This window comes from Neopelma chrysocephalum, unplaced genomic scaffold (assembly GCF_003984885.1).
Source record: "Neopelma chrysocephalum unplaced genomic scaffold, ASM398488v2 Primary Assembly neopelma1_81, whole genome shotgun sequence".
NCBI classification, from domain to species: Eukaryota; Metazoa; Chordata; class Aves; order Passeriformes; family Pipridae; genus Neopelma; species Neopelma chrysocephalum.
In genome coordinates, this window is record NW_020897743.1 from 1349073 (window position 1) to 1363169 (window position 14097).

Below are 14097 nucleotides of genomic sequence, written 5' to 3' on the forward strand. Positions count from 1 at the left end.
AACTATTAGTAGTTTCTTACAGCCATAAGAGAAAACTGTGTCAGAAACTTCCCAAAGGAGAAGCTGGAACATAATAATTTCCAGAGAAAGGAGCATCAGTGCTTTCAGACCACCCTTAAAGCATTGAGACAGGAACAGATAAGTGTTTACCTTAATCTACTTAAAGACTTTTTCCTTTAGATTTCAAACCCTCATTAAGTTTATTACTACCTTCATTCAGATTTTAAATTTTTGGGAGTCACATGACCATAGGATCATAGGAAAATTGGGGCTGGAAGGGATCTCAGGAGGTCTCCAGCCCAACCCCTGCTCACAGCACAGCCAGCTGTGATATCAGCCCAGGTTGCCCTGGGCTTTATCCAGTTGGGTCTTGATAACCCTCTAAGGATGGAGATCACACAACGTGGGAACAGTGTGAGGCATAGCTTGCAACATATTTTCACTGAAACAACACAGATTGCAAGCAGACTAAATAATCAATTCCTTCTTCAGGAGGCAGAAAACCAATCTAAGGGAAGATTTGTGTCTTCTCTCCAGACTAGATATTATAGCATATTATCACATGCTTCATTTGGTTATTGCTATATTACAACCTCAGCAAAGCTGTAAGACATATTTTATTGAATAAATGCAATGAAGTTGCTCTGTTATTTTCTGCAAGATCACATTACAATGCAATTTTGCCTCTCTCCGGCCTAGAATAATGAATACCACTCCAGGAAAAAAATCTGTCAGAATAATACTATAAAAAATATTTTCCACAATTCATATCAGTAACAGACTTTCAGCCTTTATTTTTCTTTTGATTTAGTGTATGACTTTTATTTAGATTTCATGTTTTTATTCCAATTCAATTTCAGTGAGCTGAGGCTGACACAGATCTGGCTCCTTGGAGCAGTTATCACTATTATTGGATAAGTGCCACTAATGGCATCAAGAATACAGGTTTTACTAAGACATGTTGTCAGAAATAGTGTTAAATACACTTGATATTGTCAAATAAAAGCAGACTTAAATCCCATCTGTAAAGGTGGCAAAGACAATTCTCCTTCAGTCTTAGAAAGGTGCTGAGGATTCACGAACAGAGGTTTCCTCACTAAAAAATTTCTGTAAGCTGCTGTCTCAAAAACTTATTTTTCTGAGCAAGAACAATAGATGTTCAGTGGATATTAATTCCTGACATTAGCAAAAATGCACATAATAATGAGTATTCTCAGGTAGTAAAAAAAGTGAAGGTCAGTGACAAGGGGTAAGAAGAAGAGATAAAGCACAATAGTCTTTATAGTTTATAACAGTAACAATTTCTCCCAGTAAATATGGAAGGGCATTCACTGAATTTTGGTTGGATTGTACTGACTTGAAAGAAAATCCCCTCATTTGAGCCACAAATGAATACAACAGCATAAGTTATTCAAATATCTTCCCAGATTTATATTTGAGTTATGTTTTCTGAGACAGAAAACAAGAAGGTAACAATGAGCTGGAGGATACTTTGGTATCAGGTTGTCTGTACCTATGAACACATAGAAATGTTTGGCTATAACAGAGGGAAACTAGGATATAATTACACAAATAGGAGAAAGAAGGAATTTATCACAGATAAAATTATGTAGCAAACAAAACCTTGCAGAATAGAACACTTCATTTACCTCTCACATGTTCTTTCTACCTGTGAGGCTGAGCAGACCTTTATACATCTCTGTCACTCTTTTCTAATAAATCTGTAATTAGGAGAGGGCACACTGGCTGAGTAGGTTAAAAATCACATTTCCCCCCCCATTGCAGTAGTGTTTAGCCTGGAATAAGGTACAGATCAGCTGAATCAGGTGAGGAGATATTTTGGAACAAGCCCTTGAAATTTTGCATGACTGTGTAAGTGTCACAAAGTAAAACCTGAAGTGGTGCCTTCAACTGGTGGGGATACATTTAATGTATCTCTCAAGCTCCCCTTTGTTCCATTTTAGCCAACAGCAGTAAAAGGGGAGAGCATAAAGCAGGTCTTCTTCCCCAAAATCTCTCCCATCAGGAGTCTTTCTGAAAGGTGCTTAATGAAGTAAGAAACTCAGAGTTAATTAGTTTCATCTGTCAATAGTCAGGCTCGGAGTGAAAACCAAAGTTTTTTTTGCCATTGGCTTGTATTTTGTTTCCTATGTCCTCTAAATAAAAATGCCACAGGCTCCTATGCAGCATTTAGCCATTATTTTTCATTTTGCACATTTTGACAGTTCCAAATAGTGCTATATCATGCCTTCTGGTCACATCATTTGTTTTGTTCTTTAGAAAGATTATCACTGGCTACAAGGAAGTTGAGCAAGAAGGACTCAGCCTTACTGAATTTCTACCTCATGACTTTTAATTTTCCTCCAACACGCTCATGTCATACAAATGTGAAATTGGAAATCATGCACTGCAGTGATGACTGCTGTTGTGCTGTTGGAATCTGTGCTAACCAAGACAATGAGTATTCCTCAGGGTTCACGTTATACCATTTCTTGCATGGTAAATTCCAGTGTAAAGTGACTTAATATTGATTCACCATGCCAGACACAGAATCTTACCATGCAGGGGAACACTTCTGGCTTCTACAGGAAGTGGTTAAATCAGTTGTCAACACATTGTACAATTTCCCACACTCTTTTGGTCAAAGTTTTTTTGCCTGTACCCTAAAACCTTCACACTGCAATGAGTAAATAATAAAGGAGACAATTGCAGTAGAAATGTCAAGGCAGAGTTTGGGACAGTTACTGATGTGGTAAAATTTTATCAGCATCAATTAATACGGGTGCATCAACTATCCCACTGTTTTTCCTGTGTTCAGAAATGGCTTCCTAACTGGAATATTTAATTTCTCAGCTAGCTGCTGGTTTGTGTCTAACATATACTGCAGCTCTATCATTGATGTAGCAAAACAGACTCTCTGAGTCTCCAGCCCCACAACATTGCCCAGCAGACAGAGGGTCAGAGCTCACACAGCTGCACAGACAGAGCTGTCTGTCTGGAGGCTGTACTTTTCTTAAATAAGCAAAAATAAACGAGAGAAAAGGAAAATGATGAGTTGCATTGTAAATATTGCTGCACAAACAAACTGAATTGATGAAGCTGCAGTTTTTTCTCAGGCCTTGTCACAGCTGAAGCACAAACAGTGCCCCACAGTGCTGGAGTCACATTGGATTTCCAGCTGTGATAAAGTCCGGAGGATGTCTGATGTCCCTCACTGGTACCCATTTGCTGCTGGTGGCTGATGGGATTGACAGTGCAGAGGGAAGGTGACCCAAACCCCAAATCTGTAAGTGACACCAGTAACTGAACTGTTATTTGATCACAGTGAATTTCACAAACATCATAGGAGGTTAAATAGCTACATTCAACAAATACCCATTCAACAAACATCCAAGAGCAGAAGTGATCACCGTAGAAACATAAATAACAACAACAAAATTAAAACACTCCAATAAATCACCCAGTTTTCATGCCATATTAGGCTTCTAAGCTCCCTTATTTAAGGTTTAATTTCTGGTTTTGGCCCCAGTCGCACTGAATGAGGCACTTTAGAACGTACTGAATTTTAAAAAGGACATGGCAAATAAATGGCATTTATGTTTTATCATGTTCTAATTAAATAATGAGGAAATGTGAATTTATCCTTTATAGACTGATTAAAGAAGAGTGCTCTGCTGGTTAATGAAGAGTACTTCACCAAGACAGAAGATAAATTTTACATAATTCAGAAACTTAAAGAATTGTAGGCCTGGAATGAATCACAAAACTTATTACATTAATTCTTCTGACTAAAGAAAAGGTGAAATTTTACCTCTGCACATCACTTTTGAGTCCCAGCTTGCTCAGGGTCCAGTGTAATCTCAGTTACCTGTCATTTCTTCACCTGTGTTTCATTTAGGTAATTATTCACACACACACACAGGTGGGAGCAGGTCTTGGAAAAGTAAAAATTTGCCTAAAGGTCAATGAGGCAAAGGCAAATATGTGCCTCTGAATTTAAATGCCTTACTATCATATATCCATGTAACAACTATACCCTGTTTCTATCATATGATTTTCTGCAATAAAACTATGGAGCAGCATCAGGAGCAGGATTTGCCTGGAATGCTTTCAGCACTCTGTCTGCCTTTGGAAGTGAATCCCTGAGAAATTTCAAGCGTGGATAAACAAGTTATTCATCCCTCTCATACTTATTACACTTAAAACATGCCATCCCAGCTCGATTTTGAAAATGTCATGTGAAATAGTGTCAGGAGTCATCCAAAAGGCAGGATGACTTTTGACAACTCCTTTTTTTCTCCCAGTAAGCTTTGGTATCTTGTATAAAAAACCCTACAATGTTCTGACATGATTCATTCTGACCAGCCATGCTGGCTAGTATTTATGTCCCTCTTATCATCTAGATGCTTAATGCTTTTTGAGTATCCCTTCAAGTTTTCAGTTTATATCATCTGTTCCAAAAATCCATGTTGCTTTTTAAAAATGAGACCGTCACAGATCCTTACAGGAAAACTCTGAAACTGTTTCACTTGGCTCTCTACCTAAAATGAAATTCGTAGAACTTGGCTACTTTGGAATAATCTAAATATAGATTTCTCTCTCTAGGCTAAACCATGTTTTAAGCCATTATTACCAATGCTGATGGTGTTATCACAACTCCATGTCCTAGTGAACACTAATGCAAAAATGACATTAAGAAATTTGGGTTCCTGATTCTTCAGAGCAATTCATTGATAATTTTCCCTCCTGATTAAGTGGAAAACTAATTCTTTCGTCATCATACCGCTAATGCACTGTTGGAAACTTTTATTCTTCAGATTATTCAGATTTTGCTTGTCCAAACTTGTACACATTTTATAGAAAGAGATATTTCTCTACCTGCCACACAATTCCTTTCTGAGTAGGAAACCTTGAGTTCTCTTAACATGTCATTCCCAGCACATTAATCCATCCCACACAGAACAGGATCTGACAGGCAAAGGGATTCCTACCTGCCCACTTGGAGCTCCCTTGCCTGTCTTTGTGCTACATCCACTAATAAAATTCAACATAAAAAGTCAAGGATACATTTCCTGGCTTCTCCCTTTAAGACACTTTAATCTCTGACTTCCTTAGTTCACTGGTACCCACTACTACATTCTGAAGGTCAATATTTGAGTTTGACAGTCATACACTAAGGAGAATAAATATTTATCTTTGAATTTAATTTCCCCTTCCATAATATATTTTACCTACCATTTTGAACCAGCTGCTGAAGATAAACTAGCAATTATAATATTAATATTTATTAATATTAATCGAGCACTTTCTTTTGCTTCCAGTATTTTTCAGTCTCTGAAGACCATTGCCTTTGAAATAATTAATTATATTGGTGGTATTTCTGCTGTAGTTAAATGTGACTCTACAAAACATGTGAAAAAAGTACCCAGGACTAAATGAAATAATTAAACTTACAGGCCCCTGAAAATGATTCTCTAACCACAAATATATACAGACTATGGGGAATTATTGATTTCACACAACTAGTCCTGTCTAGTTGCAATAGGGATGGTTGAGTATTATTTTAGTTGATTTCTGCAAACATCAAGGCTTAGATACAACACTTAGGAGTGGATATAATGAATCTGAAAGATATTTTTTAGAAAAATAATTTTCTGAGAACCATTACAGAAAACTTAAGAGAAAAATAGCAAAACAAGAATGTTACAGAGTATGAATTTGGCATCAAGTAGCTGATGCAAAACTAATGAGCATATAATCCAATTTTGCAGCTTCTTCATTTTCAATGAAGCATTGAAGGAAAACAAATAAGAAAGTAGAGTCATTAAACACACTGAGACAAATTAATTTTTGTAAGCCATAAACTACAAAGGAAACACATTATAGGTGAACTTGGTTTGCCCCTTTTTCTTTAAAAATAAAGTAAAATAAAATGGGTTTGAAATTGCTAATAAAGAGCTTCAAAAGAAAGACAGTGAGTTTCTAGCTCTGATTTGGTCTATCTTAATGTATTTGCAATTAAAAGTATAATACTGATTCAACCTGATTTAGCCCTTTTATTTACCAATTTTTTTTCTCTGCTTTCTGAACTAGATGTTCAATGGTGGATGTAATCCAATATTCTGCTAAATTTAATACATTAATTTCATTAAGAGATCTTTTCTAATCACTTATGAATTTGCATTTACAGTATCAAAGACAACCAGGAAATTTAGTCAACCAGCTGCCATTATTTCCTATTTGGGCTTGGAAATTTAAAAAATACGGGTGCTTTACATTTGAATTAAATACAATATTAAACTGAGAAAATGTTTTTCTAAATAATCTTTAGCTAAAATAGAGTGAATATTGCAGCATTTTCAAGATGTGTGATATACATTTATACAAAAAATGCATTATTTACTAAAAACAGATCAATAGAAAAGAAATATTTTTCTAAGAGAATGTCAAAAAGGTGTTTCAATCTGCAACCCAATCCATATTAAAAGGCAGTAAGGAATCGTGTTTGGAAAAAAATAATATGAGCATTTATAAATGGAAGAGCTAACAGAATTCTGGAGTGGGAGGAATATATTTATATTGCACATTTCCATGAAAGGCAGAGAACTTACTTTGTCTTCATTATTTACATTCAGATACTAAAGGCCATACAATGAACTGATTCCATCAGCCTTTAGCTTGGTGATTTGTCTAGAATTATATGCTCCTCATGAAATTATCTTTAGATTCATTGTTATTTAGTGATGTAATTTAATGTACAAAGTAAGAAGAGAAAGAGAAATAAGACCCAAAGACATGTAATATCCAGTATTTCCTACCAAAAGATATTTTAGCTTTTAGTACCACAGGAAAACAGGTTTGGTTTTGATGTGTTCTGTTTGTGAATGATCATTGATGCAAAACTCTTAAAATAAGTCAGTGGAACAACCTACTACAGATAAGTGTAGTAAACTACAGTTTATGTGCAGCCTTGTGAATGAAAACTTCCAGTCATGAAGCAGAAATAGTTGGAAGAAGGGACGGTAAGACCAGAATCACGAGTGCTTTATAATTTTAATGATTTCTGTACTGCCTTTTGAACAAAAATCAACGCAATGAGCACTTATAGTGCTGCACTCACGGCCTCTGTCCCTGGCAGGCTGTCCACGACCAGCAGCTCCCTGGGAATGTCCTCCAATGGCTCTGATGAGTATTTCCAGTGCACGAACCACGCCGAGCAAACATTCCGCAAGATGGAGAATTACCTGCAGCAGAAGCAGCTCTGTGACGTGCTGCTCATCGCCGGAGACCAGAAGATTCCAGCTCACAGGTACCTTCCTCAGGATGGGTGGTGTGGCTTGATGATCATAGAATCATAGAATCAGCTGGGTTGGAAGGGACCATCAAGAGAGATCATCAAGTCCAACCCTTGATCCAGTACCGCTGCGGTTCCCAGCCCATGGCACTGATGCCACATCCAGTCTCAGCTTAAAAACCTCCAGGGACAGAGAATCCACTTCCCTGGGCAGCCCATTCCAATGGCTGATTACTCTCTCTGTAAAGAAATTATTCCTAATATCCAACCTAAACCTCCCTGGCACAGCTTAAGACGGAGCCCTCTTGTCTTGCTGAGAAGTTGCCCGGGAGAAGAGACCAACCCCAACCTGGCTACACCCTCCTGTCAGGTAGTTGTAGAGAGTGATGAGGTCTCCCCTGAGCCTCCTCTTCTCCAGGCTGAACAGCCCCAGCTCCCTCAGCCTCTCCTCATAGGACTTGTGCTCGAGTCCCTTCCCCAGCATCATTGCTCTCCTCTGCACCTGCTCCAGGACCTCAACATCCTTCCTGAACTGAGGGGCCCAGAACTCCATATATCTCCATGATATCTCCAACCTTAGTTTATGCCTTGCCTGCTTAGCTGTGAGTGAACAGTTGCTATAATTAGGACATCAACTAGTGTGGAATAATCTGATGTAATCAACGTTTCATACCTCTTATTTTCAATGGAAAGAAATTCAAGTACAAACCGCTGACATTGTCCATCTTCCCTTCTTGCTGCTGTCACACTACAGCAAGATCAGTGAAGAAAATCTGCCTGAACAAGCACTTTGGGAGAAAATTAGATTACTAATTACTCTCTTAACTTTATTACTTGCTGCTATAAGACTTGAATACTATGCTAAATATGTTTCTATTGCACGCACTATTTATGACATAACGACACTGAATTTTCTGCCTGCTATTGAGATTAGGATGTCATTTGCTGTCCCAAACTGCTCTATTTCCAGGCTGGTTCTCAGTGCAGTTTCTGATTACTTTGCTGCCATGTTCACTAATGATGTGAGAGAAGCAAAGCAGGAGGAGATCAAGATGGAGGGAGTGGATCCCGAGGCACTGAAAGCTCTGGTGCGCTACGCCTACACAGGTAATTCTGCCTCCCTCACTGGGATCTCCCAGCTTCTGGTTCTGAAGTTATACAGACTTATTACATATATTTTTATGAATTAATATACAAGTTTTCATAGAATAGTTTGGGTTGGAAGAGACCTTAAAGATCATCTGGTTCCAATGCCCTGCTGTGGGCAGGGACACCCTCTACTAGATCAGGTTACTCAGGGCCCCATTTTGGGAAAGGTTTTTCTCTAATCACACCTTTACTTTTTTTTACTTCTTTTTTTTGTTCAACCAAATTAGATCTAACACTGTTAAAGTTCCAACAAAAAACTTCCAACTGCTGTATTGAAAAATCCACCAAATCCTGTAAGTCTGTTAAAACACATGTTTAGAGAACCCTTCAGCAAGAAAGGAAAATAAATTTGTGAACCACGGGACATTTCTTTCCAGAGAAGAACTGGGGAGAGACAAACTTTCAAATAATGAAAATACAAGGAAAATGACTTAACATTTTAATTTTTTTTTTGCTGTATGGAAACTGCACAGGTATCCTGGAGTTAAAAGAAGACACTATAGAAAGTTTGCTGTCTGCAGCGTGCCTTCTCCAGCTGTCCCCGGTTATTGAGGTGTGCTGCAACTTCCTCATGAAGCAGCTCCATCCTTCCAACTGCCTGGGGATCCGCTCCTTTGGAGATGCCCAGGGCTGCACGGAGCTCCTGAAGGTGGCACACACATACACTATGGTAAGGGGAACAGGCTGATTGCTTTCCAATTATAATTAGGAAAAGAAATATTCACTTCTCTTGTTTCCCTTTTCAAAATTTGCCTTGTAGAAAGACATACTTAGTGAACTTTAATTTGCAGTATGAGTGGTACCTATTTCTGCCAAAAAATGTAATAGGGGCCTTCACATGGCTATTTTCTAGAGTCAAACAGCAATGGGCCATTCTTACGCTCTTTATTCCACACCAAGAAAATTCTAAAGCTGATTTTAAGGTGAGACAGACATAAAAAAGTCAAAATAAAGAACGTATTGGAAAGATTTGGAGTGCTAAAAAGCAGCACATCCTTGACTGGAACATAATCCTCCTCTGGCTCAAAGCAAGAAATGAATATTCAGAGCGTGGGAAACAGAAAAGTGAGATAACTTGCTGTGAAACCAAATCGAGGGATAAATATTCAGGGCAACAAGATGTGCTATCACAGCTTCAAACACAAAAAGAATAGCAACTGCTACAGCTAAATAGATATAAAAAGAACTACTTGTTAGGAGACACATGGCAGCTTTATGCTTGGAATATTAGTGTAGTATGTCAAAACAAGTTTAGAGGCTCAATAATGTGCAGTGCTCTCCAGCAAGAGATTGTACACGTCCACATGCTGCAGTGAGTGAGAGTGGTGTGTGGGGATCGAGGTCGCTGGTTGTCCTCCTTCCTGTCACAGTAATGAATGGTTTGTTTAGCAGCAACCCATATTTCTTTTATATTTTAAAATTTGTAAAAGGGCATGTAAGATAGATGTTCACTCAGCCTGTCCATAACGGTGTTGTCCTTGCAGCTCCACACCTTTTTATACCAGCCAAAATCAGAAACTTCCCCCCTTTACTGTTGCCTCTCTTCCCCCAGCAGCCCCAGCACGAGTGTCAGCTGTAAGCATTTAAAATTGATGGGTCAGATTTCTGCAAAGCTGAAATAAAATCATATGCTTAGACTTAATAACCTAATAACTTAATAAGAGATCCTTTTTTGTTCCTTTTTTTTTTAACCCTTTGGATCCTCCAGTCTTTCCCAGGAATCAAACCTTTACTATGCTTTGAAAGAGGGTGTCAGAGAAATGACAGTTGGGTCTGTAAGAACTCTCTAGTATGAAGGAGCAGGATGAATCTATGACACTCAGCAGCACTCTGCATAAGCTTTATACTGCTTCTTCCTGAAATCAACTTCTACCACCTCTAGAACCACCTCCTGCACCTTTCATGCAACACAGACCAAGGATGCTGCCATGAAACAGGACCTTGTGTGCCACAAGCCCACCTACCAAGTTTGCAGCTCCTGACAGCTTAGAGACAGAAGAGGAAATCTGCACCTCTGAAATAAATGTAAAGAAAATTTTCTTTCAAAGCCTTGAAGCGAAATTACAAATAACTTTGGAGAATGAGAGATCATAGTGCATAAACACACAAGTGTTGTGGAGGAGGATAAATAAAACATTCTGTTTTGTCTCATGTCAACCTCAACCACTTGAAAATGTGTACCTTAGGGAAAGTTGTACTGTAAATATAGAGACTGGTACATTTTCAGAAGATGATGAGCTATAAACACCAGACCCATTCAACAAAACCAGACACAATGGAGACCTTCCCCTTCAACCACTTTGACCACTGATGCAAAGTATTAACAGTTTCCTGCCTGGTCTCTTTTTGTGCAGATAGAGCTGGTTCTGATAAACATCTTGTGCTATATTTGTAACTAAGAATGGACTGGCCTTCCTGTCCCTATTCTCTGAATGTCACAAAATATTAAAGCAGGATGTGCATAACAGAGCAAAGTTGACATCTCCTTTAATCACTTCTGTATTTACATCCTCGAAGAGATACAGAAAGCAAAGAAACTACTGAAAACAAACAACACGTTATCAATTACTAGAATTTCTTCACCTGCCCTATTTCAATCTGATTTCCAAAGAAGATATATTAATTCCAGGCACAGAAATAGAAATTATATTTCAAAGGCAGACGTGAGTTCCTATATGTATTTTTTTGCAAGTAACTTAAACCCCCATCTCTCTTCACCAAATTTCTTTTTTGCCTTTGGAATTAGAAAAGCAAGCACACTTAATAAATGTTAATATCAACTCTAATGTTGTTGTAACTCAACTCTATAATACACTATTTTTATGGAAAATAATTCTTTGAAAGCTCGGGGGATTTAATATACATGGCCATTTCTGGAGGTGGTGACTTTTATCATAGCATTAGCTAAGAGAGCTCTTTGTTGGGACTTTCCAACTTTTTATTGCCCAAATAGTACTCTTAGAACAGTAAGTTGCATTTCCTTTGCTGTATTTCCTGCTACTAAGAGCAGATCCTACAGTCAACAGCTGGCACAGCTCATTCCAAAAGGATTGAAAGGTTTCAATGTAATTGGCTCAAACCCTTTGAATCTGTAATAGAGGGTACACAGTTCTTTGAATGCCCACTTGGCATTCATTCTTAAAATACACATTATGTGTTCAAAAGCTGCATGTTAAGATCATATTGACAGACAAACCTGCCAGTGGCAAATCCCTAAGCCAGGACACACTGACAAGAAGCCTGACAAACACAACTACAGCATGGTAGTGTGGAAATGAACATCATTCTTCAGTCCTGCAAGAGTAAGGCAGCAAAAAGCAACCAAGATCTCCCTTAAATCATAGAAGGACATTTAGATATTGCACTTCTCTATACTGTGAAGTGGAACAGGAATGAAATATATGCAAAGCCTACATTATCTTAGAAAAAGCTATTTCTATGTGTGAAAATCATCAGTGCATTGAAATCTTCTTCTATTTTTAGGAGCACTTCATAGAAGTAATAAAAAACCAGGAATTTCTTTTGCTCCCAGCTAATGAAATTGCAAAGCTCTTGTCTAGTGATGACATCAACGTGCCAGATGAAGAAGCCATATTCCAGGCACTGATGATGTGGGTGAGGCACGACTTGGAAAACCGGCAACGAGACCTGGGAATGCTTCTTTCCTACATTAGACTGCCCCTGCTTCCACCCCAGGTATGAACACGAAGGGCTGGAGTTTTTTGGTGGCCTTTTTTTTATCTTTTTTTTTTTTAAACTGCATAGTGTATGTCTTTATTATTTTTAAACACAGGTAAAGAGAAATCCCACAATGCCAGTGTAATTACCTCTAAAAAATGTCATTGTATTCCAAAAGCAGTTTTTCTTTGTTGGGTAGCAACGATAATAGTTTTCTTCTAATAACACATCAACTTAGATACCATGCAAAGAAAACTATTTAGATTTATCAAACTGCAGGACAAATAAAACCCAGTGCTTATTTCTTTATTGCCACAGAAAGTGGCAATACAAATATAAAAGGGCCTAAATTATTGCTGACTATTCTGAGCACTGACATTACTTATCCCTTCAGACTGAATGAGACATTTCAGCAGTGAAGTTCCAGAGATGGACATACTATTTTATAGAAAGGTGTCACTAAAGTATCTGTGTCATAGAAGAATTTTTAAATCTCATCAGAAAGACATCCAGTAATATCAAGACTGTCAGTAAGGTCACTACAGCCATTTTATGAATCTCCATGACTGGAGAAAGGAGGAATGGTTGGACTGAAGCTGCAAATATTCTACTTTGGATAAAGTAAAAAAGTACTATATGCACTTAATTTTAAATACAAATAGTATCTTCTAATATTCACAGAGATGTCCAGCACTCTGTGTTAGACTTGCTTACTCACATCAAGAGGAGTTCTGCATTCAGAGGGTGCAATACTACAGTTGCAATTTTAACTCTTTTTAAAAGTTAAAAGAAAGAGGTAGGAAAAAATTAAACAAAGACATCGTACTCAAAGACCTTTCCCCCCTACCTTTACATAGTTTTACTTCATTAAAGCAGAGTTTCCAGCAAAGCTTGAGTGACAAACTTAAAATGAGTATTTCAAGCTACCAATACTTCTATTACTGAAATACATGCAATTTTAATGATTTAATCTATGTCAAGATCCTCGCTTTTCACCCCTTAGTTACTGGCCGATCTAGAAAATAGTCCAATGTTTGCAGACGACCTTGAGTGTCAGAAACTTCTCATGGAGGCCATGAAGTACCATCTGCTGCCAGAGAGACGCTCCATGATGCAGAGTCCTCGCACCAAGCCTAGAAAATCCACCGTGGGTGCACTCTATGCTGTGGGAGGTATGGATGCCACTAAAGGTAAGTTCAGGACTTAGTGCCATTGTATTAATTAATTGTGTTACAGACATCCAGAGAATATATGACAATTATGCAAATATTTCTCTTCATGAAGCAGCAATTTAGGGATCAAAAAGAGGAAAAAGCAAATCACAAAACAGCATCCTTAGTGCTAGAAGTTCTTTCCCCTTGCAAAAATCTGAAGTTTGTAAATGATATAATATATCTTGAAGTGCAGACTAAAGAAGTCTGATTCAGATGGTGATTTTAAAATAAAGTTTTGTAGGAATTTGTGCATATAGTTGACTTTATGATTCCGAAGAAAAATTAAATATTTCAAGAAGAATTTAATGCTGAAACCGGTGGTCTATTTTCTGACAAAGTTAGAAGGCTGGAAAAACTTTTAAAGAAGAAAAAAAATAAAACCAATAAGCATAACTAAACTACAGAGAACTCAGCTAATGCTTATCAATCCTTATTATAAAAATTAAGATGGAAAGACTTGCATTTTTCATGAGCGGAACAATATTTGCAGCTTTTCTTCAAGACTTCATACACAGCTTTTTTTTTCAGGTTTGTAGCTGAAAGTTAAATATAATAATTGTATTCCAGTTTTTATGATTTGATTTTCACAACTGCAATCAGATTACAGCTTTACACATTGCACTATTCTCTTTAGAAGGCAGAATATTAAATCATTTTCTCCAGGAACCTTAACTTCAAACCCAGAGCTTGGAGCCAGAGACCTGTAATTAGTTTAAAGTCTTGCAGCTTGCTGAACAGTATTACTTTTAGCTGTGTGAGTTC

At 37.7% G+C, this 14097-nt stretch overlaps 1 protein-coding gene across 2 annotated transcripts in view; it reads left to right on the top strand.

Moving 5' to 3' along the window:
- KLHL4 (kelch like family member 4) overlaps positions 1-14097 on the top strand; it is a 76464-nt gene that overhangs the window by 51089 nt on the left and 11278 nt on the right. For both annotated transcript variants that reach the window (XM_027690572.1, XM_027690571.1), the window contains exons 3-7: positions 7139-7309; positions 8265-8401; positions 8917-9113; positions 11927-12139; positions 13125-13311. In XM_027690572.1, coding sequence (XP_027546373.1) covers positions 7139-7309; positions 8265-8401; positions 8917-9113; positions 11927-12139; positions 13125-13311 — 905 coding nt within the window. The remainder of the gene's footprint in view (positions 1-7138; positions 7310-8264; positions 8402-8916; positions 9114-11926; positions 12140-13124; positions 13312-14097) is intronic.